Source organism: Rhopalosiphum padi, chromosome 1 (genome assembly GCF_020882245.1).
Source record: "Rhopalosiphum padi isolate XX-2018 chromosome 1, ASM2088224v1, whole genome shotgun sequence".
NCBI classification, from domain to species: Eukaryota; Metazoa; Arthropoda; class Insecta; order Hemiptera; family Aphididae; genus Rhopalosiphum; species Rhopalosiphum padi.
Genome location: NC_083597.1, coordinates 26230003 through 26256557, shown reverse-complemented (window position 1 = coordinate 26256557; position 26555 = coordinate 26230003). Strand labels below are relative to the sequence as shown.

Genomic DNA, 26555 nt, shown 5'->3' with positions numbered 1-26555 from the left:
AAAAAACATGTTCCACCTCTTAAAAAATTCCCATTCACCAACACGTACAGTTTTTGTAATAATAGTGTGCACTTTTAATGCTTAGATCAAGTTCATGAGAGAAGTTCAAAACCAGGTGGAAGTGTGTCAATATCTGGTGACGAACAAAATAGCGTACTTCGAGTATGTATCGCCGTCGAACCTTGAATTGGTGGACACGGACGAAGAAAATTATTATTACGATAACGATGTAGAAATCTATAACGACGGCGATGTAGAGACCTACGACAACGAAAATGGACAGACCCACTGCGTCAGCGATGGACAGACCTACGACGACGGCGATGAACAGACCTTCAACGATAGTAGACTGATCTGCGACGACGGTGAACAGACCTGCTACGACGGTGGACAGACCTACGACGAGTACGAATCGACTTATGACAACGGGATGATGGCAGCGTATTCGGTAGATGATGAGCGGAGAAGGAGTGTTGGTGCGCAAAACGCTTCGGCGACGATGCCGGACGACGATGAGGAATCCGGTTACTCGAAATTCTGTCTGGAAGTCAATGAAGTGATCGAGGGTACCATGTGCCGCGTTACCGGACCAACTAGCCTCACGTTGATGATCACGAAGATCGGCGGTGCCGACCTTAGCGTCGCCAAGGACCAGATGTACAACATAATATACAATAAATGTGGCACCTTGCCACCGCTTGACCACATCGTACCAGGTATGAAACGTACACGTATATTACTCATTTACTCGGTAGGGCGTGGATGTACATTTCTAGGTATAGAATAATATAGGACTCTCAGACTCCACAAGGGGGACAGATTGACCTGGAGTACAGGGGATGACTTCGAGTTGATTCCCAACTATCGAATTGATTCCCAGATTGTCTACACGTAACATACGAATTGATTTCGGCAAGTTTTCATAATAATACAATCTTGTTAAGTTAACTTATAGAATTATTATAGATCTATAAAATATTTCATACTTCAAACAGTTCAAATACTATATAGAATACCTAAGTATCGTTAAAAATGTTGCTCAGTATAATATATATTCATATTATACACTACATACGTATTGGTCAATAATATTTTACCAGGTATACTAAATACGACTAGAAATAAAATTATATTTATAAACTTTCCCAGACATCGTAAAACCTAATAAAATATTGTAAAATTATCGATTTGTACATATTTTATAACAGTTGTATACCGGAAAGTAATTTTTTCGGGAATCAATTCGTAAACTTTATATTGGGCCACGGGTTACAATAATTTTTAAATAATCAGCGGTTACTTAGGTAAAAATTATCCTCTAGAAGAGGGACATCCATATTGCCTGTAATAGGTTTTTGTAACTATTTTCGATTAGAATGATTAGATCTATATACCTATAGTCTAGAGATAGATTTATCATAGAAAAAAACTAAAGTCTTTCAGTAAGTTGGGAAGTTCACTTAAGACTTGGCAAAGATCAAAATCAAACGCTATTTTATTTAAGAAAAATGATAATAAATAAAATAAATAATAATAATAATAAATAATAAATATTTTATTAAAATTATTTTGATAATGTAACTGAGTTCAATGAGCTCGAGTCCGTAAAATAAAATTTTAATATACAAAAATACAATTACTTAAAAAAGACAATATATATATATACATATTTTACCCTTTTAATTTAAATAATATGTTAAAAAAGGTAGGTGAGCGAGTAACCTGTTGTTGTCATCACTGTTAATGTCTTATGAGTCTATTAAATTTGAATTCAATGATAATATATCATTGTGTACGAAAAACGATTCTGAATATACAGTCCATCAGCCTATATCGTGATATGATTGTTTAGTATAGTTATTAAAGCAATTTATTTTACTTCTAGTATTACGCGGTTGGTTGATATTATTTTTCCGAAAAAATTGCATTTATTGTATTATTAATATTTGATTATTATAATAATATATGTTTATACTATATCAACTTTATAACCCAAACATTCATTGAATCTTTCTATAAATAGCGTAAAATAGTAAAAATAGTTTCACAGTATAATAAATAGACATTATCTTAAAATATACGTACGTAAAAATTTTAAATTTCCACGAATAATGTTATTAAATTATAACAAAATAATTAACATGGTTATTTATCTTTTAAATAAGTAATTTCGTCAAAATTTGAACTTAAAATACATGGAAAAAAAATTATGCCTTTATATTTTTATTATTTTTATACTGATAATAGATCTACTTTTGTGTAATATCTTATTAAATTTTTTAGAATTTTAACCCAGCAAATAATTTTTTAACCAAAAAAAACTAAAAAAAATAAATTAAAATTGTTTTTGCCAATAAATAGTTAAAATAATAGTCAAAACATTTTGAAAATTGTATTTTGTAAATATAAAATGATATTATAAAAATTTTATGAAAATTTCAAATATCTCTTCGTTTTTGATTTTCTTAAAAAAAAAATCAGTTTTATCGAAAATCGCAAATATTCCCGTTTTTCCTTAACTTTTTTTTTTACTTTTGATCTTTCAAAGTAACAACTATTTATTATCAGAAACCACCCCCATTGTTGAAAATTAAACCTATTACTGTCCCAGAAGCTGATGATAGATAGAAAAAAATGTTAATTATTTATTATTTTTGAATTTTAATAATTATGTTAATTTTACTATGATAAGTTTTGTAAATCCTGTTAAAAATAACATTTATAAAGTACAATGGCACAAAATTTAAATGTCGGTGACATTCTTAATAGTATATATAGCTAACACAAAAATATAAAGTCTAGCAAGTTATTTGCCAATCAGAGATGTCCCTCGATGGTCGATACTCAATACTCATAAAGTCATAATTCATAAATGTAACACTTATTTTTCATTATTCTTTCATACTGAGGGATGTTTAAATACATTTCTTTTTATTCATAAATTATTACCTATAACTATAATAGTTCATCTGTCGAAGTTTTTGAAAACAACTATGTTGGGTATAAACTAAAAAGACAAAATAAAACATTTAAAAAAACCTTCAAAACATTAGATAAGCAATGACCTTGTCCCCCGACTATTGACCATTCGTCACGCAGATTCAAGGGGGGCAAAAGGGGCAATGCCCCCCCCCCCTGGTAGACTCTACCACACAGGTAAATTTTAGGATGTCTGTTTTTGGCAGCCGATAAAATACGATACGTCCATAGTATTAACCCCCCCCCCCCCATAAGGTTAGTCTGGATCCGCACTATGGCGACTGGGCCTCGTTGATTCTGCCACCAGTTGGTGACTGAGAACTATACGACTCCCGACACTAATATTTCCATTTTCTTTAAAAGAATAATTTCGAAAACTCACTGTAGAGTGCAGGTAACAGAGTTTCACTAAAAATTACATTCGTTTTTTATCCTTAGCGATAACGATTAAACTCGTTACAGTCATATCGATTATTTATTTTTTGATTACATTACTTACATTACCTTTATACAACCGTCGGATTGTCTGTCGTTTCCATCGTATCGTTGTGTGTACCTAGCTAGGATGCGTTTAAATCTTCCTCGACGCCCTAGATGTAAAAATTGAAATAAAACTGTATGCATATCTGTAAATAGCTATACCGAGTGTTACCGACCAGTCTCGTCAAAATATTGGAGGCAGTGCATATTAATTTTCCGATTAATGATTGTATCGATAACAATAATAATTATCGTGCGGTTTTTTTTTTGTCCAGGCCATGCTGTCACTGTTATTCATAACGGACTGTGGAAACGTGGTATCATTGAAAATGGCGGAAACTCGGTATTGTTGGTCGACTTCGGCGTATCCATCAAGTTAATAAAAAAAAAGTAAGCGCCGCATTTGCTGCTAAATATTATTATTATTGAAGTTAATTATATATTACAAGTCTGTTCGACTAACAATATAATATTATTGTGTAATGACGACATTGGTTCTTTACGCTTTCGACAGTCTGAGACCGTGTATCGCTGATCTTTTCCAATTCCCGATGTTCACGATCGACTGTCAACTGGAAAATGTTAGACTGGGCGACGACGTCGATGCCGAAGAAGTCGTTAATAAATTGTCGAAAACGTTGAGGGGAGTCAATTTAAAGATCGTCGGAATCGTACGTCGTTATTAATGATATTGTTTTTAAATTCGTAATCGTGCCCGTTTGTATAATCCATTATAAATTGTAATTAACGAAAGTCGAAAACATTTGATTTACAGAGCGATTCGGACAACGACATCGTCGGCGTGGAGTTGTATAACAGCAAAGAAGAAATTGCATACCAACCGCTGATTGACGCCAAATTACTAACTCTCGTGTGATGCGTTTTTAATTTGTAGCTCGTCCGATATATACGCATGTTTGTACATAATTAATATTTAGTTAAAAGACAATTTTATTGATTTATTGAAATTATATAACCTACAGAGAAATGTAGTAGTTATATATTATAAAAATAATATAAGTACTCGTGGTAAGGTTAACCATGTACTACCTATATTAAGAAAACCATGCGTAATTTTAAATATTGTGATCTGCAAACAAAAGTGAGCTTATTATTACCTCTATAAGTATATTTGTTTTTATTATTATTATTTTTTTTTTGTCGTTGATAAAAATATCACAGATTTTTATTTACTGCTGTTACTCGTGGTTCGTTTGATCGACAATCAAACGAATATAAATCGACAAATAATTCTTATTAGGATTTAAAAAAAACATTTTATATATTTATATATTGTTGAAATTAATTAATTTTTTCTTTCAATTTTATAATTTTAAATGTTTTTCGTTGTTGAATAATCAAAGATTCGATTATTTCCAAAGGTTTATGGGCACATTTCTCTGTAAATTAATAATAACATTTGATACTTTTCAATAAAAACATTTTCATAAATACTTGTTTTTTTTATTATTATTATTATTATTTACAAAGTTTAAAGTGTACAAAGAATAAATCATATACATAAAATAATAGTCTACACAGTTTAGCCCACCGCCCCGAAGCCGGGCGCACATCCGGCCGTTCCTGCTGCACTTATAATATAAATATAACACAAATCCCCTAAAATTATCTCATATTTTGTTCTGTTTTTCCGGTTGGTTTTCTCCCTCACGCCGCGTATACGTTCACTTTTTGCCTGCCATCAGTGGCGGCGGTCGCCGTCTCTTTTCTCTTTTTTTGGTATTCTTCTTTTTGCAGCTTTACCCACGTGTCACCCAGAGCTTTGGCAAAATGATCGTCAACCGCTGAAAATCATATATTTTTTTTATTATTAATTTTTGCAACACTTGTAACGTATATGTTATAATATTATTGTGCATAGTTGTGTCTTGTGTAGTAGAGTTATTTTGTAGTCAGAACGCGATTTAATCGTTTCTTCTTCGCTATCTTTGTCCGATTAATTATACAGTATTATCAAACTGTGCTCCCGACTTAAATACGTGTCCCTAATGGTTGTAATATCTGAATCTTGATCCAGGGGTGGGGGTGAGCGGGAGTAGTTTCTAAATTGCACTTACAAGTTACAATTTCATCAAATTCACCAACTGCGTTCAAAACTACATTTTAAAGTTGATAGACTATAGCAGTATAGTTGTACAAAATTACAATTTATATTACGAAATAACGATTTTAAAAATAATGAAAACAAATGACAATATTGTACATCCAGGTACCGCGTGTACGATGTACATATGCATATGTATATGTATTGTACTGTGTAATGAACCAATTAGAAAGATAAATATCTGACGACAATAACAATTTTATATTGTCCATAGTAGAGATTCTCAACCCAGGTGCTGCGAAATTATTTGAAATATGTTTTTAGTCTATATCGTAGGCCATAAAGCATAGGGTGCCTCCGGATTTTTAGAAAATGACTATAAGGGCGCCGTGAGTCAAAAAAGGTTGGGAACCTCTGGTCTATACTCTATAAGAGTCGGTAAGCTCAATAATCGATATAACTGGGCCGGGGCACCGTGCACAAAAGGCATATAGCCATGATGCAGGTATAATAACTTTAAGGTATACCTGATAATCCCGCGTCGTCGTCGTCGTCGTCACCGTCAGTCGATGGTGCGGCGGCAGCTGTAGCCGGAGCCTGTTGCTGTTGTCGTTGCGCGACGGCCGGCGCGAACACGCTTATATAGTCTTTTCCCAAAGACCGCCTGAAATGTTCGTCGATGACTGGGTCGCTAATGCCGCCTGTCGCCGTCGCTGCTGACAGTGTCCTGTGTCCGGTGGCCGGCGACGTCATGATCACCGAAGCCCGTTCTTTGGGCATCGCCCTGGAACCGGCCGTCGTCGTCATGTCCAGTGGTTCTTGAGAGTTTCTGAAACTATATAATATATTAATCGTGGTCGAATGCAACACTGCAGGTAACCAATGTCGTGTAGCACACCCGGGAGTGAGAGCAAAAATGTCTCCTTCATGAAATTTATTTTTGAAAAATGCCCCTACGAAGGAAAATCCTCTGTGCCTTACTGTCCATAATATTCCGAAGGCCACTCAGTAACACGAGATACCGCATAAACCGGTTCAATAGTGCAGCGATTTCAGATATTTTATTTTATCTCCCATACTGTAGTATAGATAGCCCTGAACCCTGCGGGGAGTGGAAAGTTGAAACTATATTATGTTTGAATGTCGCTACCGCTTCAACGTTGATAATATAACTAATGCCTTTGTAACACTAGATACGTCGAGAATTTTATATTATTTTTTCATTCTTGGGTTATACACTATTGTATACGTTGTATCATTTGTTTGCTACATACTACACATTTTATAATTTTTGTTTTATGTTTGTATAATCATCAGGCTACACTACAGTATAGTTATATGCTTTCATATAGATAATATTTAAGTAATGTAAATATGTAATGGTAATACATGTAGAGAATAATAGATGTATTTATTGGGTTTTGCTGCTTAGCCGGGGTAAGAAATGTTAGAAATTTGTTGAGCTATACATAGAATTTGTATAGCGAAAAATGTATTCTGCATATTTGAACATATTTTAAAGATAACTGAATATTTAACCTATATTTGATCATTTCTTGGGCTATTTGAGAATTTTTCTTGTTAACAAAAAATAAATTTATATGATAAAAAACTAATAATTTAAAATATTCAAAACTTGTTTGTAATTACTAATTAAATACTTGACATATTATTTTGAGGAATATGTAATGTTTTTGAGATTAAGCATTTTTTATTAGTTTTAATGGAATTATATATAAAACAAATATTTTAAAGGTTTTTATCTGGAATGCGACAGTGCATATTATTAAGATATTACTTTAAACTTTTAGAACCTATTATAGTATTATAGTAGCTCTCATTTTTTTGTCCTTCCACTTCACCATAAATAGAGGATATTCGAGTTTTCCCGTCTGCACCCCGTGCAGGCTACGACCCGATCACCCGGATGAGTATGAGTATATTATCGGTAGATTTAGGTATACTTACGGCGGTGGAGTGGGCGATACGGGTGATGTGCTGACGGCCCTGTGTCTTCTCTCTCTTTTCCATTTTCCAACAGTTCCGACGGTTCCCTCCATCGCCGAACATCTCAGCGACAGCGCCCTCGAATGATCTGCACAAAACGAATAAATCATATTCAGAAAAATTCTATACGTAACCGGACGAAATCTAATCGTATATCATGTGTGCTGTTAAACTGTAGCCGTATCATTCAGTATTCAGAATTTATGCGTTTTTAATCCAACCGGTTTTAAATAATGGTAAATAATAATAATAATAATAATACAAAATGTACCATCAACATCCACGGTAATACGACACGCGGTGGCGTACCAAAACCCTACATATAAACGATAAATATCTTGAAAATACATATAGCATTATTATTATATCTGCAGGATTCTTGCTGAATTCCTAGCGTTCTTGAGATTTCCCGCACTGTTACGCCGCGCCCCGCACATCATATTCACACCTACGTAATGCAACCCGACATAATGTCAATTATGATGTAAAAAAATTAACGCTAGAGGAGTTGTCGACGACAGCTGGTGTTGCAGCACCAATACAATTTTTTAAACATACATATATTATTATTTTGTATATCTTAACACGTCACGTGTAGCTGGTAGGTATATCCCGCACTCCCGCATATTACACCCGTGTACATAAGGTGTCAGAGTGTACAGTCTGTGGAGGATTTAACGATTTGATTGAATATTATATTTTTATTTGATTATTACGGTTTAATAGCGACCAACCGTAAAATCCTCAATACTATTCTTATATGGTCTAGCTATACGCTTTATATTTGTTCTCCACTATGCATGAATAATACAAACTATATATACGTGAATACTGTCCATGTACAATATATGGTATACCGATGAGTGTTGTGTGTCCGGTGTGTGTATGTATACAGGTACATCACTATTATATGATATACACACGTAGTCTTACTACATTATTATGGTTGTTGTCGTTATATTATATCCGTTTTCCCGTCCGGGCCGACGCAGGAGAACGGAAGGACGACGACGACCATAATATACACGCACACTTGGCATACGAACAAAGTGCACGTTTCCTGTTCGTGATTAACATTAAATATATATTACAATAATATTAAATATTATTATTGTCATTATAATATAAGTGTATAACGCCATCGTCTTTCAAACATAGCGTGTTGAACGCTACACCAGATGACTCGCGTTAATCTAAGAAGAACTTATGTTATTTTATTTCAAAGTTGTATAATATATAGTCCACAGCTCTCGTGTATTGGATAATTTGTATATACAACCTGTCATTGAACCAATTATCGAAAATAAAAACAAATTTATTGATTTTTTTTTTTTACGTCAGTTTATAATTTGCTATAAACAATAGATTTCTTTGAAATCGAATGACCAATTCGTCGGCTGTGCAGCACAATTATTAATTCAAACAACTATCGCAATAAATTATAATTGATAACGTTTATTAAACACAAGGATTATGCACACATAGTGCTATACTATACTTTATATAAATACTTATATATATATACATACATACATACATACATACATACATACGGAGATTATCCATTGCATCAATTCATCGGAATTGATTATTAAAATATACACATATTATACCAATTAACAATATTAAACGTAAACTTTAAAAAAACTTAATCTAACCTCATATTGCAAATTCCAGTTTCTACATTACACTACTGTTATAGTGTGAACAAGGAAAAGAAATATAAATCGTATAAACAAATTATTTTATTTCAATTTTTACCGTTTCAAATAATTAATAACCGTAATTGTATATCGTTATTTTGTTCAATTGTATTTTTAACGCTTCTTTATAGGACTAAATTAAGAGTTATCGATCATTGTAACACGCGAATTGACGTTTTTTCGACTGTTATAAGAACGATTAATACTTCAATTAAGTACAGATATTTGTATTTCTTTATATGTATTAAAGTGCAATAAATGTATCATTAATTTCACGCGAGTATGATATAGGCATATGTATCTATATTTATTGTAAAGTATAATTGAAATTGTTTAACTACCCGGTTCAATAATTCAAGAATTGAATCATATATAATGTTGATGAATGTATAATATTCAAACGTTATTATAACAATATATTTTATAATCTGAATAATCTGATTATCACGCAACATTAGACAGTCGTCCATAGTATAAAGAAACTCTCAGTACAACTAGTTAGATAGGTACACGCCCATAGGATGGGGAATGAATTAATTTTTGGTATACAATAGAATCATCCCTTTTGATATTTTACCATATTAAAGAAACATTGTCTGGTACAAGTGAATAACAACATATATTATGTATTTTAATTGAAATCGGGTTCATAGTTTAACACTTTAAATCACACACATTTTACAAATATTATAGTTTATTATTTGTAGGTACGTAAAACATATTGAATATGAGTTTGCACCACAATACCCGTTCGACCAAACGCCTAATTGGATTACTAAAGACTTAAACGTTAAAGTGTGTAATTACAATGAATTTAATTTGCATAAATTGAGTTGAAAGTGAACTTTGTGTACGATTATTGAAAATATTTTCACGTGCGTGTACAATACACTCGTGTTTACAATTTAAAAATTTATTGTTTTCCAACAGTTAAAATAATATTATCCGAGAAACAAACACCAGACCATTATTATAACGATGTAACTTGACATAATGTCGACAATTTGATATTCATAATTTCAATTTTCACGTCTTGTAAATTTAAATAAACTACTAAATCGAGGACAAAAAGTGTACTTGGCGTCACTCATTGTAGTAGGCCGAATTGTTACATTACATTAATTACTTATCCTGATTGTAGCGCAGTAGCATACACAATATTCGTCAATGAGTAGATTTCAACAGTCAGAAATTAATTTTCCATCAATGAAAAATTACTATCGTAACCAGGTTAGTTGTTAGACTCCAACTACCTATATACCTAACACTCATTGTCCATTCTACAATAATATGACACTGTGTTGAAAATAAATTGCGATTTCAACATCGAAAACACAAGCAGACGTACGAAAAAGATCATATTATATATTATGACGGTCTCGTCTAATAAATTAAAAAGCCAGTGTGTGCAGAAAGAACCCTATTAACGAAACTATTACTTAAGGCGATCGATTAATTTCAAAAATATAATAATAGGTACAATAGCACGCACAATAATGTGATATTATGTGACATAATTGTGTTGCACAACGAAATAGGTATATCACCCGTTACAACAATAAAGCGCGTGCATCACGCGACATCGAATATGTACATAAACAGCAATTAAGTAAGAACTTCGACACAGCTCAAAAGTCAAAAACTTTGAATTTTCTTAGCTCCCTCGGCATTTCGAGTTGTGGCGTTCTATACTCACTTTCATACGATACATAACGCGTAAACAATAATACTTAGTATACAATATATAGGAATTATAAAATCATCAAAAAATCGCGTGATCCTTTTCTCACCGTCAAAGTAGTCAACAGCCCTCTCTACCCACGGCTGCCAAAGGTGTCTGGTCCGGTCCGCCTTGTTGTTCCGACCGTCCCGGTGCCGATTGTGTTGTTCGTATCTTGAGAACATGACGCACAGGCTCATAACCTGATCTATCGCGTATACTATAATATTATGGAACGGACGACCGATAGATCGTAACCGAAAAACACGAGAAACCAAAACGACAAACCGAATAATTATACAAGAAACAGTAATAGTGTGTGACAATCCGTTGGCGTAGACAGAGCGTGTCAGAGCCGTGCGCGTCGCGAACGATGAATGGCGGCTGCGGCTCGTCGGCGGTGGCGTCGTCGTCGTCGTCGTCGCGCCGCCGCCGCCGCTTTTAAAGATTGTCCGCGCCGCCACCGCCGCCGTGGTTCATTCATGGTGCGGCTGCGGGAAACCGGTTGCACGCCGCTACGGCCAGGAAGCGTTCGTGCGGCGTTCGGCCGGGCGCAGAGGGCCCGCGCGGGCTCGCGCTAGTACAACGCGAACGCGTCCTCCGCCGTATTCATTAATGGGCACCCCGACCCGTGCTCCACAGGTGCGCGCACACACGCACGATAAATAATGTAAAAAGGGTTCACCGGAAACTACAACGCCTCCGGCTTAAACGTACCCATTTATTATGTACATACATCATTCTCGTACACGTATACGCGTTTATAAGACACACACACGCTCGCGACCGTATAGAAATGTTATATTATTATAATATTCTACCGTGTTATTATATATTATTATAAATCGTCTTCCTCCCCTCTCGAACGGGAACGACAAACAACAACAACAACGACGACGACGACGACAATAATAACACTCGGGATTAAAATATAATAAAAGATACGCACGCTGCGGCTTGTTATTATTATTATTATTATTATTGTTGTTGTTGTTGTTGTTGTTGTTGTAGGTAATATCATATCACAAAATAAGACAATTAAGTGGTGTGTTGATGACCAGTATACACCACGAGTTAAGAGCTCCGGACAGCACTAAGCGCAATGGACCGACTACCATCACCGAGTCCGATGGTACCTGCGCCACGGAGCCCCAGGCAACCGTCGTGTACACGCGATGTACTATGTTATTATAATATATACGTTTATTAGTCGTACGGGTTACGCGGTAGCGACGGTAGCAAAATACGATTAAGATAAGGTGGTCCGCGTCGTCATCGTAAATCAGTGTGGGAACCAAATTCGGAAACGCGTACTTGTTAGCTCTTTGTGCGTGTGTATAACTGCTATAGTGGTATACAACGCCCAGAGATTTTTACAATCGAGACGTGGACGTCCGATATATTATATAACATTATAAAATAAGGTACACGTAATATACGTACGTATTCGGCGCAAAGAACAGACGATCGGAAAACGTAGTTTTTGAACGCTTCGGGCGAAAAATATATAATAATAATATTATGGAAATGGGATACATTTCCATATATTTCCAACAGAGCTTGACGAACATATTTTACAATAACCGAAGAATTCTTCCGCGGTTGTCTATAACAGCAATCATAAGACCTGTAACGACGTCCGATATTAATAAAATTGTATTAAAAATAATGAGAGTTGTAATGTACATACACTGACACAGTAACACTCTATTAGGCACCCTATACAGCTATACACGATATATATTATAATATACGGAAATATTTTAATGCTGTTCATCGGCACAGACGTCAGACACAAATAGGATAAGGTCACATAAATACACACATAATGACATAACTAATAAGCAAATTGACGAGAAACGATTTAAGGTAACGTAATATTATGTGTATAGGTATATAGTATATATTTATCAATTTTCGATCGTTTTACTCTATGCGCGAATCACATAAGAACATCATATTTGTGCAAAGTTTAATACTATAATTAATAATTATACATTAATACAAATAATGTCATACCTGTCTATATTGTTCTAAAATCCTATAATTAGAGTTATTTTTTCGTTAACGCAAAGATTTGCTTAATATAAAACTAACGATTGTTTAATTGACTAACGTTTTTAATAAATCACGTAAATGTAAGATCCATTCATTAATTTCAAGTTCCAAGAAAACAACAACAAAGTCGTTAGTTGAAGTTTATAACTATTGGTCACCACTCATTATGTATCTATTTATTAACTATATAATTTATAGGTAAGTAATTATTACTCTTATATACGTATGGAACACTTTGACCAATAATGAATAAATATTAAATTCTATGCATCAACAATACAATAATTGATGCAAATTTGCAAGTGTCCACAGGCCACAAGATAAAATACGTACCTAAATTAAGGTATACTGTAGTACTATATATCAATATAAAATTATCGGGATCAAGCTCCAAAATTGATACCTATTTTAATAATTAACGCACGATCTATGTGTAATGAACTACAAACTAATGTGATGCGAATATACCTACAATAAATAACCCACGTTACATGTAATGTGTGTATGTGTCTGAGAAAGAGTGTCGTATGCGTATAATATAAATATAAATATAATAAATCCTCATTAATTATTATTTAAGTTTAATAGTTGGGTATTATTTTTTTAACAAGTTACTAATTTCAACATTATGAAAATACGCGCGATTAATTCAATTTATATGTTCAAGAAAATAATGTAAGTAGATAATATATTAATATAAAAATAATCGAATCAATAGAAGAATTCCCGCAAGGATATATTCATATTTACTAAATTATTGACTAGGAATTTAAGTTATGTTTGTTTAACTTCGTATCATTAGAGCTAAATATTTTTAAATGATTACTATTTTTATTCGTAATCGGTTAAGAACTTAAAATGTAAGAGGATTAAAATGTAACCATACAATCCATACATTATACATACCTATAATTATATATTATTAAATATAATTATTTTTGTAATTAAAAAATAACAATAATGGGCTTAATTATTTCTTGTAATGAAAATAAGTATAATTTAAATTTTAAGCTGTGGTATCGTTATTCTCTAATAGATAAATACGAAGAAAACGCTAATAGACATGACTAATGAGTGAATCATTTTAAAGGAATATAAAGGCAACATAATACAGAGCAATTTTGCTGAACTTAAAATTAGAGATGTCAAACATACAATACTTATCTCTTGTCCGAAAAAAATGTGTGCTATTTTTAAATTATATTAATTTATTCTATTGTCATAAATTTCAATTGTGTACATTATTCAATGTTCAATATATTCAATTCTTCAATGGTGTTATTTTATAATTTAAAAATAGTTTTTAATAAAATATTTAAAAAAAAAAAGAAAATGTACCCATATAGCTAAAAAAATATATTATTATTGATTAGGGGGTGTATTAAAATTAAATATTAATCTATTAAAGCCACCACATGTGAGACAAATGTGTTTATTTTTAACAAATCTGAATTTGACACAGTACACAGTAACTATAGTTTAAAGCAGGGGTCGGCAATAGGCGGCCCGCGGGCCATGTCCGGCCCGCGGAAGGAAAAAATATGGACCGCCAAAAATTTTCTTAATTTTCCTATACATCCTATGCATCACTCCCCCTACCCTTCATAACAAAAATTAAACTAATATTGAAATTTTTTTGGCCCTCGAAATTTTTTTTTTTTTAAATATCTGGCCCTCCATATAAATTAATTGCCGACCCCTGGTTTAAAGGATCGACAAAACACATTTCAAAATACTGAAATTGAATGATTAAATTGAAGTTAGTACATTTTATTTTCATAGCTTTATAGTTTTCAAAATTTTTAAAACAGGAGCACACTATAAAGTCGTAGGTACATCTATTTAATAGTTAAATTACATAAACGTTATTGATATTGATTTAATAATGATAATAATATAAACAATATTATATATTCCTTGACGGCCTCGCGTGTGTGACTAAGCAAAACACTGTCTGCATTGTAATACAGCGTATAAACATTTTGTTTATAATATCTCTTCGATGATTTGGAACTTGTCCAAAATATTTTTGCCGTCGTGCGCGAATATGTACCTATTACACAGGAGGTAGCGGCGTGCACTTTTAAACTTGAAAACAGACAGGGCGACTATGTTAGTGGGTAGGCGTTTACACACATAATTGTCTTAGTTGTTTGGCATAGACTTTAAGCACATACATTTTCCACAATGGAAAGACCAAAATATTTGGCATTCTATTTTGTATTTTATATATATATATATATTATCTATACGCGAGGCTTTGACCTCAAAATATTTCGAATACTTGTAGCCCTTTGTAAAAATAAAAAAAAAACCATATATTTTAGAAAGCTATAAATTTGTACCAACTACAAACCCACAGTATAATATATATCCGAGTAAAAATCACGTTAGGAATAAGCCGGTTGAATTGATATATATTAAAAACCTAGAAATCAGTAATTTTCGTTAGATTGAGTTCTTTTTTTTTACATTTTTTTTCTTACTTACAGATTATAGTCATCGTTAATCAGCGAAAAATCTGTACTCGGTGGGCGCACATAAATTGCTACTCCCCGAGGAAATCAGCGAGAAAACAGTTATAACTACCGGGAGTGCAAACAAAAAAAAAAAAACGTAACAGCTACATCGGAATATTCTAACGCTTTCACCCGAGAAAAGCCGGTCGATCGGAAACTGTAGGATGAAATACTATTATCCGTCTCGTAATCATTAAAATAGATAAAACAATGACTAAAAAAAAAACAAAGAAAACATCCACCAATATTCAAGTGTAACTAACAATTGACATGACATATTTTTTAGAATAATAGACGTGCTTATTATAATCTCATTTATTTCATCAAATAATGTTCTTTTATAGATCGTAAGTTTTATATTACCTAGCTCCAGTTATTGAAATGTAAAGATATCAGTTAATTCGAAAGGGGTGAATTAACATTAGGTATAACTTTGTTAAGTTTTTTAAAATGTATATACAATGGGCACCGGTTAATATGGGCAAAATGGTCTAGTCCCAATACAAATAATTAATTCAACTAATTTCGGTTTTTATGGGCAACCGCTTAATGTAGGCAAACAGGGCTGGTCCCGATGTGCCCACATTAAGCGGAATCCACTGTACCTATATCCTATATGTAATATCTACAGTTTCCATTTTAGTAACATGGAAACTTTACAGTTTCACGTTTTTTTTTTTTTTTTTTAAAGGAAGTTATAGTTTTATTTATCCATACACCATACAGTTATAATATATGTAATAGATCTTAGGTTTTAAGAAATCATCATTTTTTAATTTAGTTTTAGTTTTGATTTATTTGAATATGTTTTAGAAATTGAATTAAATAAATCACATATACTTAATTAACATCATTAATTAATTTTTTAATTTTAAATATAAAAATGATTAAATTTTTATATCGTAATACTAGGATATTCGGATTTCGGAATATCATATTCTCATTTCTCACGATATTTTGTGTTAATAACGTATAGCGTATACAAACATAATAATTATACATTTATACATAATATCTACATATATTATTAATAAATAATATATAGTATGAACTGGAAATTAAGAATAAGTTATACATATTAATTCTCTTTTATGTAAATGTAATATGTTGGTATATATGTAACTGCGTAAATGTATTGTTCAAATAATTATATATTTATATATGTATACGTATTTTGTATTTTTGTAAATATATTAAATATATTTTATACTATATTATTCTTATCCATTATTAATTTTGTCAAAATCGAAATTAATAGTAGATATTACAATATTAATGAATTTATATTGTAGAAGTTTAACTACATTTTGCCTATTATAAATTTATAACAATATTACAAAATCAAAAAAAAGTAAAAACTAATGAAAAAATTTGTCACATTTAATTAATGTTAAATATTTTTATTAAATCGTTGGCAATTTTGGTTTTTTAAGTGTGACCAATTGATGTTTTAATGACGTGACAAGTACCTGCAATCATTTGTATTTCCAGAGAAATCGGGCCAATTAAATAAATTTGAATCATAAAGTATTATTGTATTACCAGTTACCACTTACCAGCGTCTGAATTGAAAATAAAAAAAAAAACTAATTGAAAATCATCGACACTTACCATTATATTTATTACGATTTGCCTATAGAGTATAACACCGTATCAAAATAAAAATTATAACAAAGAAGTCAATTTCTTAAACTGTACAGAAACAATCACTAAAAACATATTATAACTACTTATGATGTAAAACAAACGTTCTCACACTTCTCACACCCTGCATGTTCTGTTATTGTTTACATCGTGTCATCGTGTACTTGTACTAGTTTTACTAACAATATGATAAATTAAACTTTTTCATATAAATTTAGATATTGTATATTCCGTGATATTATTTCAGATCTATGGTCAATATCATATTATTTAATTTTATCAAAATTTATTATTTATTAAATACTATTTTTACTAAATAAGTTTAAAAAAAATATTGAATTATTAAGATATTAGTACCAACTAACGTAATTTTAACACTTCCAGTGTAAGTATACACCATAGTATTAATATTTTTTTAAATACAACTAAAAGCAATTTTAGTTGTATAAAATAGGTCTAGATATACAATATTATTAGTTTATATAATAAAACAAAATCATTGGTTTAACAGCGCCAATGATTGAAATTTACCATTATCAATAAATTATATTGTGTAAAATTATGTGTATATCACGTACTATATACATATTGAATTAAGTAGTAAAATAATTACAAATACAAAAACAGGAAAATGTAGGATGAAAATTAAAACTTAATAAATAGACAAAGTTAGCGTCAAAACATTTTTTTTTTAGTGTTACTAGCATAGTAGCATTATTTATATTTTAATTAACTTTTAAAATCTAAACTATAACGCCCAATTTTACTTATAATAAAGTAGATAATACATAAATATGGGATTAATATGATTGTATCCTACATGGCTAAATCCATAATAATTAATGTTTGTTTAGTGTACTTATGTGTAATAACTAATAAGTATTACTAATATCTAAGATAATTTATTTAAAAAATAAAAAAAATAGAATTTCATTTTTTTTTTTTTATAATTTTTAAATAAATTTAAACACAGTGGTTAAGTAGTTTAATGTAATGTACATGTCTTTGCTCAACACATAAGACAATACTGAATACAGAATAACGAAATTAAAACGTGTCCTTCGACGGCTGCAATAAGTGCTAAATGCTCTAACAGTCTGACCCCGTCCCATCTGACACAAGTTCAGTATCCCCTCTACAAACGGTTTAATGTTAATTTTTGAATAACACAACGCAATCTATATGTCACTGAAGTAAACATTTTAACCGATTTATGTTTATCAACAATAATATAATGAATAGAACTTGAAGTATTTTTGCTGTAGAGGTACGAATACTTATAATGAAAATCAATATTAATAAGAATACAGAGTTGATAGAACTATATGCTTTATAGGTAGGTATATTCTATACACGATTGCTTAATTTGCATTATAATTTGTATGAATTATAGCTTGGATGTACCTAAATATTTAAAAAAAATTTAATTAATTATTGGGACAAACTAAAATTGTTATGCGCCATTATGTATGCACTAGTGTTTTAACAATTTTTGAAATTAATAATTCTATCTAATAATATTAACAGATAGACATAGATTATAATTAACTAATTTGGTTTTGCGTAAAATTTATAGTTACAACTTAATTGCTCAAAACCAGTGTTTTGAAAAATTTTAATTACATAATTCCTACTGTTATTACGTACAAACAAACATTAATTATTATTTATTTAGTATTAACTATACGTTTTGGTAAAATGGTAATGACAACACTATACAATAGTCACTAATCAGTTTAAGTGTTATTAAGACTATCCTAAATGACAATATCTATACAGTTATTAGTTTGTTAGTTATTCAAAGATTATTTAATTGAGGTTTAATATTATACGAAATTGCGTATGTATAAAAATCTATATTTTATAATTTAATAAAATTAAAACAGTTCTAACAGTTATAGTTATAAGTTTATAACCTATACCTACTTAACTATTTATAATGAAAAACAAGTCAAAATATAATATAATAGAGCAATGCTAAATAGTAAATTTTCAAACAACATATATAATATATATTAAAATATCTAACTAATAATTTAAGCATCAATAAATTGCTTGAAATTTCAACACATGTTTATTATAAAGTGTTAAAACATCACATTTTCAAGAAATGCATTAAAATCACGAAACTTTGAAAATTATTTTGTAGTGAAAAAATTAAAACTTTATAATTTCAACACTTTAGAACAAGACTACTTGAGAGTTTAATGTAGTCACATACATTTTGTGCGAGGTATTTAAATGCACATTTTTACTACATTGGATATTCAAAGTGTAAAAGTAATAATGATTTATCCTCTTAGAGTCTTAGCGATTTTTGTAATTTTATTATAGTTATTTATTGCCTTATTGGTATTAAAAAATATTATCATAGAAACTTGAAACATTTCACTATTATTTAAATAATTACTATTTTCTACCCATGATGAACTTCAAAATATTTAGACTAAATTTATGCTACATATAGACATTTTAAATGAATTTTTATCGATACATTTTTTAAGCTCGGAAAATACAATTTTTATACAATACATTTTTTTAATTAAAAAATATTAAAAACCCAAAGGTTTAAAGATAACATTTGTCATAGACATTTTTAACTATTTAATAGTTAAAAATGTATAACATTTTAATTTTAATAGTTTTACCTTGAAAATGTAGTTACGAAAAATAACGATTTCAATTATTTTATTGTAATTCAAAAACATTATTATTGACGGCCTAGGGGAGGAGGGAATAGATACTTTTACGTGTTTTACTATAACTGTTCAATTAAATTTTCAGTATTACAGATTCAAAAGTTAATAACAATAATGTACTTATGTATCTATGGGCTATGATGTAAATACATAGGTATTTAATAAATTAGAATATAGGTAAGTACAATAAATCAGAATAATCGGATGTTATTAGCAATAATTAGTTCAACTTACGCCGTATAGATATCGATGAATATTGAGTTATTGTAAAAACTTATCATTTTTATTTTTGATTGTATTACAATGATATTACAATTTCAAAGTTCAGAAATATAAAAATAATAAATAATAGATTATTTTTCATAAAACGAAAGTTATTAAAATCAAAATTTAAATATTATATTTACGTTGCGTATTGAAAAACAATTCAACTTATAATTTTCGTGTATTTGTAATGTAACACAAAACACATAATATGACATATTATTAAACTATATGTTGAAGAAATTGATTTAGTTATCGTCAATATTCTCATACAGATAGATACAGATACCTGTATAAAAAGTATATACATTCCCACGTGAATATGTTATTGTCATTATTGATTAATATTTGACCGATGACCTGCTATAGAATATTTGTTTTTATTGACAGCTATATTAGGTATGACATCAACAATATTGAATTTAAATAGGTGTAAATTGTTACGTGTTTGTTTATCGAAAATACAATTTAAAAAAGTCATAACAAGCAATTATTTTAGTAATAATATCAAAATGTTACAAATTTTCAAATTTTTTTTTTTAAATTTTTTCAGATTATTTTTAAATTACTGATTATTTTCAATTTTAATCTCCAAAAAGTATCAACTAGATCCAATTTGCTACCAGAAACATCCCTTTATGTTGATAATTAGATAATAATTTTTTCTACAAGAAAAAATGTCTTCATAGACAAAAATTAAAAAACACATATCAATAAAAACTTTTTTAACTTGCTATTTGCTTATCTTCCTGTGGAAATACTACACATATTATTTACATTTAATAGCCAGTACTTGCCTATGTATTATATAATAATAATATTATGCAACAATGTAGGTACATCGTTTATATTGAAAACTATACGGACCATTAGCAAATACTATAACGGGCTCTCCGCCATGGCGATACTCTGAATAGGCTTAGCTAAAACGAGTCAGGCGCGAGTGTAGGATCACACCCTAGTAGCAAAAACCGACGGCGTGGGTGAGGGCGAGGGCGGTCGGAGTTTTCTGGCCTCGTATAGGGGGAATCGGTCGGCCGGGGCGCGCGGCATAGGCAACTCAACCGACGGCCCGCCGGAGAAATCGACCCGACCGATAACGATCGGGGATACCGGCGCGAGCGCTCGTCGTCGTCGGATGCCGTGAATAAAAATAATAAAAACCTTCGCTCGATACGTCAGCGACCCCGTAAGCCGCGTTCAACTCCGTCAATACGCGCGCACGTTTCTCGGGCGTTGAAAACTGGGGAAACCCACAGCACGCGTGCATGTCGTCTAGTCGCTACTCGCCGAAAGGACGTCATGTTTTTATCGGAATAACATAATATTTATCGCTCGGGCCGGTACATAATATTGATATAGATACATATTGTATACATATATAAATACATGAATAACTTAATAACAACAATGATACGATATCGACAGAGATGTGCGACAAGAATGGTCTGAGTATGCATGTAGGTATACAGATATAGTTAGGTACTCACTGGTGGCGTAAGACGACTCCACCACGGCCGCAGCAGCCGCCGCCGCCGTCTCCTCCCTGTGCAACATCGTGGCCGCTCTGGACAGTACTTCTAACGGCGATTCGCTTTCCATTTTCGCGCGTCGTAGTCTTCGTCGTCTGCTGCAGAGAGACGACCGAGATGAACAACGCGACGGCGCTAGTGGTATAATATTAAGTCGATCGTATGGTTACGTTATACACCACAATATATAGGTAGAAATATTATGATGATCGTACGACGATCGCGGAAAAAATAATTGTCGGCGACAAATGACAGTGGCAATAACAATGACAATACTACTATTATTGTACCGAACGACAGTGCAGTTTTGATGAATAGGTTTAACTACGCGACGAGCACGAGATCCCGACCAGAGGACTTACCTGTTCTCAAACGGATTCGGTTGTGGTGTCCCGCGGGGCTGGGGAACGTCACTGCGGCATATACGTGCGCGCGCGCGCGCGCTCGCGCTCTACGCTGCGTGTATAATATCCGCTCATGACAGTGTGTGTGTCAGTGTATGTGTTTGCGTGTGTATGTGTGTGTGTGAGCGAGAGAGTGTGCGTGCTGCGGTTTCGACAGCGCGGATCGGAATGTCAGGAATGATCGGAATTGAGTTTTTTAAAAACGCGTTTTCGCCCGGCACGGTGCGACAGCGGTGGTGTCGGGCCGGGGACTCGCGACCGGCACGCCACCTGGTGGCAAATACGCGCGACATCACCGCCGCCGCCGACCGTGGCGAGGTCACAACCGTTCTCCCGCGCGCCTCGCCGCCCGCATAGAATCGGTCCACCGCTCGAGCGTATACTATAATAATACTACTATTTTTTTTTTTTATACTATATTATTATGGTCGTCGGTCAACGTCGTCGCGAAAAACATAAACAAAAAGCTCGCGCCACACATAGTTTGATACCTATAATAATATTTCGTTCATATCGATGATTTGACGCGACGGGATTTTACAATAGGCGGTTCGCGTAAATCGCATTGAAAATAGTAACGACCAACAAGACGAAGGAAGTGAGATCGTGTCGAATATAAAATAGCTGGTGGACTTGAAATCTGCTCAGCTTTTGCGGGTCGATCGATTGATTTTCGATCAAGTGCCACTCACGGCCCGCGCAGTATCTGTATAAATTTCCAGTTCCAGAGAAACCCGAGTACAATGTACGATAAGATCCCGCGAGCTGTCATGACGTTTGCAAACTATAAAGTCATTAAAATAGTCAAGCACCAATTTAAGTGTGCCCCTGCGTAGTCGTAGTGCCTTTTCTAGCTTTCTAGGCTCGCACGTTACAATTTTAAAATAATATGTACACTCCGTTGAATGTTCGCGACTTGGAAACTATATATAGTAGGTACGGTGAATTATAATACAAATAGTTGGTATAATAATACTATATTATATACCATTATACCATGTTATCATATAGTAGTTAACTGTTAAGTATATGATCACAGAGATCTCTCTCTTCTTTCTATACAAAATGATTTCCATGCTTAAAGTGCAAATATAATACAAACAGTAATATTATAGTCGTATAGTATATTCGTATTGGCGCGCGTTCGCAATAAATATTTAGTACTGAACACCGTCTGTAAACCATTTTATATAATGGTAATATAATTTATGTGATCTCGTGGTTTTAATATGTTATAGACTATAGTATAATATAGACTATAATACTATATAGTGATCCACCATACTGCGGTCCACGAGAATATAGAATGACCGGCTGATCGTACGATGTAGTATACTAGTATGTATACGAACTATACGAACGTTATGAAACGGAATGGGTCAATGAAATTTGTGCGAAGATGACGATGACGACGACATCGGGTCGCGCGTTCTAGAAATTCTTCACGTGATCATGTATATATATATATATATATTGTATGTAGGTATGTGATATGTATAGTGCATACGTATGCGTATGCCACCCGGATTTTAGAGAGAACGCCGCCAGTACGCACGACGATTTGTTGGCGCGCTCGTATTTGCGGGCGGGAAATTTTTAACATTTCACAATGATGGATTTTTGTAAAACAGTATCCGCCTGATATACAAATGTGACTATATAATACAATGTACTGCAATAGTATATGTAGGCGTACGGTTACGTTAGCGAAGAATTGTTTTAAAAGTTAATGTTAAAAACTTAAAAACAATAAATGTATATAAGTATAGATATATAGTAAGATATATTTATGTATATACACAAATATTAGGTATATTAATAATAGATCCCGAATATATTACGTTAATCGTCACGTCTCATATTCAACAACTTTTCTCGTATGCTGTATACAATTTTGGAAAAAACAAGATGCTCTATAGATTGTATACGCATTATTCATACGTATAATTTAAGAAACAACAAAGCAATTTTAAAAAAACTGACTAAATATTAAACTCTTTACCCACAAACATAATGTATAGGTATATAGTAATATTATATTAATTTATAAAGTCATTACATTAAACATTACATTATTCCGACAAAAATAATAAAAAATACAACTTAAAGTATTTAACCATAGCGTGATAAATAATACTAAAGCCTAAAGGTAATAGAAAAGTAATTTATATTTATTGAGTTACATTTTTTATTTATGGGATATTTCAGTCATAAATTACCATTTACCAGACAAAAACTTAATATATACGGTCATCTATTTATGATAACAAAAAATATCCATTGAATATCCATCGATTCGATCAATCGCCAAATAATGTAGATACCTACTGCAAATTTATATAGTTTTATAATATTAATTTATCGAATTCCATTGTACTTAAATGAATAATAATAATGCGAATCAATTTAATAGCTTAATTTTCAAAGTGGTTATAATAATTGCTAATGGTATATTAATAAATTTATTTTAGTGTACAAGCTTTCGCAATAAAATATCCCGGATATTTTAAATTTTCATTAAACCACTATTACCAGTGGCGTATATAGGGGGGTAGGGGTTCAACCCCCCCTTGAAATGTAATGTCGGTACGGGCATTGATTTTGATTGTATTAGTAATTAGAATTTAAGAATGGAATTTTTTTTAACCCCCTCTGAAATTAATTAATTCTATACACGCCAGTGACTATTTACTATATAATATTATTAGTTTTGACTTTTGAATCATTTTCAAAAATTTAAATTTATTGTAGATACAATATTGTAATTATGTACATTTATAATATTTTTCAAATCACTGATTACCTTGTATCAATAATGTTATTAAAATATTATTATTAATACACGATATAATATGACCTTTATAATAATAAGCAGTCGTATACTATATGTATGTAGTATGTTATGTATATACAATATACAGTAAAATTAGTAATAGTATGTAATATATATTACACACAAATCACAATCTATTCACTATATCGTACTGTCGTAGGTATTGAAAATTCGAAGTATTTGAGACCAAAAAAGTGTTACCTATAAATTGTTAAATGAAGTTATATAATAACTCGTATATATGTATAATTATGTATGTATTACACATTTAAGCATAACACATATATAATGTCTCGTACCATATTACTTTATATTTATACTGCGTGTATTGTATATATCAATAGGGCAATAGGCAATAGCTCATTATAATAAATATTTAGGAATTTGACCTTGAAAGGTGAAAGATGAAAAATGTATTTTTCTACTTCATATATATTATATCTACTATATAAAATCTTTTTTCTAGTATACTAGTTTTTAGTAAAAATGACCAAATACATCTATATATGATATATATATATATAAATATATATAATAAATATTATTAGTTATAATTTATAATGGATATAAAAATTCTCTTTTAATTGTTTTTTATTATTATTAAGCCAATTATATTTTTGTTCATAAATAATAAGTGTTCAGGATCGTTATCTTTTATAGTTTTATATATATTTATTTAAAAATTAAAACTTCCTTAAATCCTTTTTTATATATCCGGTTGCGTTAATTATTTCTAATTGCCTATGTATGCTATGGAACCACAAATATGTTCATACTCTTTGACCATTGTTGTTATTATTATTATCAAATATAACTAGGTCAAAGCTCGAGGCTCGCTTGTTGCCAGCAACAAATAAAATAGTAACGAATTATGTACTAAATTACTGCAGTGTATAGTATGACATTGTACACACTAAACCCATATAGATGATAGGTACTTGTTTAATTTAACACGTAAATAATTCAATTTTATTTTTATAAAAATGTTTATAGGTAATAAGTAATAACACTTAAAACTGTATTTATTATAATTTTTCAGATAATAAAATTATTTAAATTTGGTAAATTTTAATAAATTTAGAATATTTAATAATTAAAATATTGTTTTAATACAATTTTACTTTAATATTTCATCAATGTTTATTATTTATGAAATTTTTTGTTTTTGTGTTTTTATAATAAAAAAATAAAATAACTTTTTAGGGTAATATAATTCTTGAAGTCTCTTCTAAGGCTTACAATTTCGCGTGTACTTAAATACACAGATTTACGTGTAATTATGAAACACATGTTATAATAACCTGCATGTGTATTTAATAATACACGGATTTTCGGATATTTTTAAATACACGTGTATTTAATAACACTTGATACTTTCAAAGTCATGATATATTAATAAAAACTTGGTTAAGTATAGTTACTAATTAGTATCTACTAGATTGCACTTTTAGATCGTTTACATCAATTATTTCATCACCGTAAAGAATTTCCATGGGACTTTAATGTGAAGTTTTTGTTCAGTCATTGGAAAAAATACATGTAAAGTTTCTAGTACTCGTATATTTTGCAACTTTGAATGAATTTTATCTCTTGACTCAATTGCCTCATGGTGTAAATTCTTATACCTTGGGGCATATTGGATCGAGAA

At 31.3% G+C, this 26555-nt stretch overlaps 2 protein-coding genes across 5 annotated transcripts in view; one reads left to right on the top strand and one right to left on the bottom strand.

Annotated features, from left to right (window-relative positions):
• LOC132917982 (uncharacterized) overlaps positions 1 to 4913 on the top strand; it is a 56784-nt gene extending 51871 nt beyond the window's left edge. Inside the window, exons 26-29 of the mRNA XM_060979009.1 lie at positions 86 to 716; positions 3735 to 3849; positions 3974 to 4130; positions 4235 to 4913. Coding sequence (XP_060834992.1) covers positions 86 to 716; positions 3735 to 3849; positions 3974 to 4130; positions 4235 to 4336 — 1005 coding nt within the window. The 3' untranslated portion in view covers positions 4337 to 4913. The remainder of the gene's footprint in view (positions 1 to 85; positions 717 to 3734; positions 3850 to 3973; positions 4131 to 4234) is intronic.
• On the bottom strand, positions 4902 to 22257 carry LOC132917981 (uncharacterized). Of its 4 annotated transcripts, none has more exons than XM_060979008.1 (4): positions 21629 to 22257; positions 7493 to 7619; positions 6052 to 6353; positions 4902 to 5264 (listed from the first exon to the last, which is right to left on the bottom strand). In XM_060979008.1, the coding sequence occupies exons 1-4, from the start codon at positions 21738 to 21740 to the stop codon at positions 5128 to 5130; spliced, it is 678 nt and encodes a 225-aa protein (XP_060834991.1). In that variant the 5' UTR covers positions 21741 to 22257; the 3' UTR covers positions 4902 to 5127. The 4 variants fall into 4 exon arrangements, with proteins under 4 accessions (XP_060834991.1, XP_060834989.1, XP_060834988.1 ...); XM_060979006.1 differs by having other exon boundaries at positions 6052 to 6359; positions 21629 to 22256; XM_060979005.1 differs by lacking the exon at positions 21629 to 22257 and adding an exon at positions 11025 to 11346.
• Between the last annotated feature and the right edge of the window lie 4298 nt (positions 22258 to 26555).